We start from the raw sequence: 3,639 nt of genomic DNA, 5'->3' as shown, positions 1-3,639 counted from the left end.
CATCAAAATTTGAATACGGTATTTCAAAATGGACACCATACCACACATTTGATGTGCTTACATTTAAATTACTGTTCCTCATTCAAATGATAACAGTTTTAGAGCAGTCTGCTCTTACCAAACAAACTACTGATTCAGTAATAATTCGAGAGGGTGCATCATCTTCTGAATCATCATGTCCTCCTGTGCCATGTGAGGGTTACATAGCAATACAGTCTAACTTTGTTTAGTTTTTGAGATTTTGTGAACCGATTACCTGGTAGTTTTTACCTTTTTATAAAGGTAACTTTCATGGAAGTTATTCTTCAGAGCCAGCAATGCAATTTTAGATGCTTAATAAAGTGATTTTTTCCTCTGTATTTAAATGCAGATCTCAGTTTACACTTGGGTTTAAAAATTTGCCTCACAGTGTTCAGTTAACATGTATCATCTTACAAAAAGATGGCTTGAGAAAACCCTCTCCCCTCCAGGAACAGCACATTCCCTTCTATTGTCTGATGAAAAAATACTATCCCTAAGAAATAATATTCCAACTACATAAGTTGTGGGTTTGGGTGGGTTTTTTTTAAATAGAAATACATCCTTTTGTAACAGCAGCATGTGCCCATGGTGGTTTAATGATATAATTTTGTATTGCACAGTACTCCTGCAGTTTTTCCTTCTGCTGAAAAATGGTTTCAAAACTGGTAGTCAGGTAGCAGAAGTCAGATTGTGCAGCGATTGCCCATTACTGATATCCAGGAAGTGCTAACTTCTGTCCTTCCTTTGCTTCAAAAAAGGTGTAAGAGAGAGTGATTAAGTCAACTTTAGCCATTTTAGGGTCCTCTGCAAATTCTGGATCAATGTAGAAAAAGACAGGCATGTCCACTTCCTCTTGAGGATTTAACCGCTGTTCTTCAAAACAGAAACACTGCATGGGGGAAGGAAAACAAAAAAAAACAACAACAATTAGACAACAGTAGCTATGGTAAACTTTGTCTCTGCCAACATGACAGAAAGCTTCATCTTTTAAAATGAACTCTCATTCTCTGTACATTCCTAGAATCCTGGGAAGGATCAACCATATGAGCAACAAGACAGCAATTCTGTTTCTCTTGTGTTACAGGAAAAAAAAAATTAGCTCTTAATGAAGTGTCCAAACATGCAAATTGGCCAGGCTAGCTCATCTCGTTACCACTTGCCCTCAAAGTCAGTGGTACTAAATATCATTAATTTGGGAGCCATTCTAATTGGACATGTACTGCAGCTTGTTATGAAGACAGTAAGGCTAAGAATGAACTGATGCACTGTCATTTGAAAAAATCAAGGTATTTTCTTAAAAAGTTGGCATACAAAGAATGGTATCCAGGATTAAAATGAGAAAAAAGTTAGTGTATGGATAACGATTCTCATTCATGTAAAGAAAAATGCAGTCTTTGCTTTGTTCACACTTACTTGTATTTTATTGAAATACTGTCCTGCTTCAAAGGGTATTACGTTGTAGGTAGAGATTCCAATTATTGGTTTGTCAGTAGGATTTTTCGCTTTATAAAATGCCAATGCAGTCTCTCCTGGTACCACCTGTATAAAGTAATTGCATGGTCATTTTTAATCCACTGCATCCCTCAGAGTTCTTCAGACTTTAGCTAGAATTAGTTCATTTTCTCTTTTGCTGTTTCAAGTTGGTTACTTGACAAATATTTTGCTTATAGACAATTCACCCCCATTCAAAATTAAAAGCATCAATAATGTTATACGTGTGCATTTTTAACCTTAACCAGTTTGCCACTGAAGACTTCTATTATTTGCAGCAGTTTAGCAGCATACAGAGCTCTTCTAATATGCAGGTTTATATATGGTGTACACTTAATTTTTGAGGTTATAATTCTTTCAGTACTGGACTCGGAAACCAATGACTCCTGAGTGTTTTTATTAAGAACTAATTTTAAACAGCAAAGTTAGATTAAAATGTTCATTTTTTTAAAATATAGAAACAGCTCTACAACGGTAGGGGCAAGAAGAGAAAGCACTAGGGGGGAAGTCTGGCGAAACCCCACAGGTATATATAAACATACTTTTGATGGCAATCCAATTTTGGTAGCTTGATGGGATGGCAGGGGATCAACTATATTTTAACTACACCCCAAGAGGCAATAAACATTCTGACCTCTGGCAGAAGGAGACATCAGCCCTGCCTTCCTGACCTGCACCGAAAATTAAACTCTTGACGCGGAAGGACTGAGGGAGCGCACTGGCCTAACGTGCCCTCAGTTGTGTGTTCTTCCAGACCGGGGCCCAAATACGCAAACCAATGGATCTGCGCCATCAGGATGCGAGGTGTGACAAAAAACGCAGGAGGCGAAACCCGACGCCTTCACCTCCAGGTGCGAGCGGTGCTGTGCCAGGGCACAAACGAAGTCACTCACGTAGATTTCGCTCTGCTGGGGTCTGAAGTTCCACTGGATGCTGGAATGCACGTCCGCGTTGAAAGTGACCCTGATGACCCGGTCCCGCACCGGCTCCATGCTCTCGATCTGCTCCGAGCTGTGGCCCGCGGCCGTCGTTCCGCCCAGGCCCGTGGCCTGACAGAAAGGAAAGGCGGTGAGCGACCCGCGCCGGCCCCTCGCCCCCCGACCCCGTCGCCCTTCGCGGGCGGGAAGGGGCTGGCAGCCACGGCGGCCTCCCGCGTACCTGGCAGTAGAGGCGGTAGAGCGGCACGGCCGCGTAGGACATGCCCACCATCCCCACGGCGGCGGCGGCGATGTAGGCCAGCGCCGACCGGTTCCGGCGCCGCCATTCCTCCTCCTGCCTGCGGGTGAAGGGGTTGGAGCTCCTCAGCCCGCGGACGCCCCGCGGGGCCGGCACCCCGCCGCCCGCCGCCGCCGCCGCCCAGAGGCCGTACCGAGCCGTCCCCTCCGCCCGCGGGGGCTCCCATCCGCCGGTACGGCACGGCCGGGGAAAGGCCCGGCCCAACGCCAGGCCCCAGAGAACGCCCGGGCCCCCGCAGCGGGCCCAAGCCCGCCCGCACAGCCCCATACCCGGCACGGCTGCCGGTCCCGGGCGGGGCGGGCGGCGGAGCGCCGCTCTTCTCGCGAGATGGCGGCGGGGTGGGTCCGCGCTCCCATCGCTCCGCCGCCTTCCCCGCCCAGCGGCGGGGGGCGCGGGGGGCTGCCTGCTTCTCCCCTCGCCTCCCTTGGCTTGGCCCGGCCTGGCCTGGCCTCGCCGGCTGCCCGACGCCCCTTCGGCGGTGTGAGGGGCTGCCGCTCCGCGTCCGCCTTCCCGAGGAGGCGGTGGGGCTTGCGCCGCGGGGGCGGGGGAGCGGGGCGGGCCGCCATCGCGCCGCTGAGGGGAGGGAGCGCGGCCGCTGAGGGGGGTCCCTCAGAGCGGCGCTGAGGCGCGGGGCGAGGGGGGGGACGGTTCCCGCCGGTTGTCTCTCCCTCCCCCGCGAGACCGCTGAGGGCGGTGGTTTGCGTGTGGAGGTAACTGTCGCAGCCCGTGAGGTCGGCGGGTTGTAGCCCCGGGCTCTGCCGGGGACGCTGCCGGGGCTGGTGGCCTCTGCGCCGCCGTTGCACCGAGCAGGCTTTGTCCGGGACCACCGGAAAGTCTGCGAGCAGCGGGTTAACCGAGCGAAGCCGAGGTGGGGGTGGGGGTGGGGGGGAG

The 3,639-nt window shown here is 51.2% G+C and overlaps 1 protein-coding gene across 1 annotated transcript; it reads right to left on the bottom strand.

The window, feature by feature from the left end:
• Positions 1-231: 231 nt before the first annotated feature.
• LOC104838804 (cytochrome c oxidase assembly protein COX11, mitochondrial) lies at positions 232-3,015 on the bottom strand. The gene is made up of 4 exons (XM_010578750.1): positions 2,671-3,015; positions 2,406-2,561; positions 1,435-1,560; positions 232-910 (listed from the first exon to the last, which is right to left on the bottom strand). The coding sequence occupies exons 1-4, from the start codon at positions 3,013-3,015 to the stop codon at positions 728-730; spliced, it is 810 nt and encodes a 269-aa protein (XP_010577052.1). The 3' UTR covers positions 232-727.
• Between the last annotated feature and the right edge of the window lie 624 nt (positions 3,016-3,639).

The sequence above is a fragment of the Haliaeetus leucocephalus genome, unplaced genomic scaffold (assembly GCF_000737465.1).
Source record: "Haliaeetus leucocephalus isolate CR32 unplaced genomic scaffold, Haliaeetus_leucocephalus-4.0 Scaffold646, whole genome shotgun sequence".
Lineage (NCBI taxonomy): Eukaryota > Metazoa > Chordata > Aves > Accipitriformes > Accipitridae > Haliaeetus > Haliaeetus leucocephalus.
This window is presented reverse-complemented; position numbering and strand designations above follow the sequence as displayed.

Excerpts from the sequence above, each read along its gene's own strand:
- LOC104838804 (XM_010578750.1), bottom strand. The coding sequence starts at position 3,015 with ATGGGGCTGTGCGGGCGGGCTTGGGCCCGCTGCGGGGGCCCGGGCGTT. Across the intron at positions 1,561-2,405 it reads CCCAGCAGAGCGAAATCTAC|GTGGTACCAGGAGAGACTGC; the intron begins GTGAGTGACTTC and ends TACTTTATACAG. Across the intron at positions 911-1,434 it reads AGTATTTCAATAAAATACAA|TGTTTCTGTTTTGAAGAACA; the intron begins GTAAGTGTGAAC and ends TCCCCCATGCAG.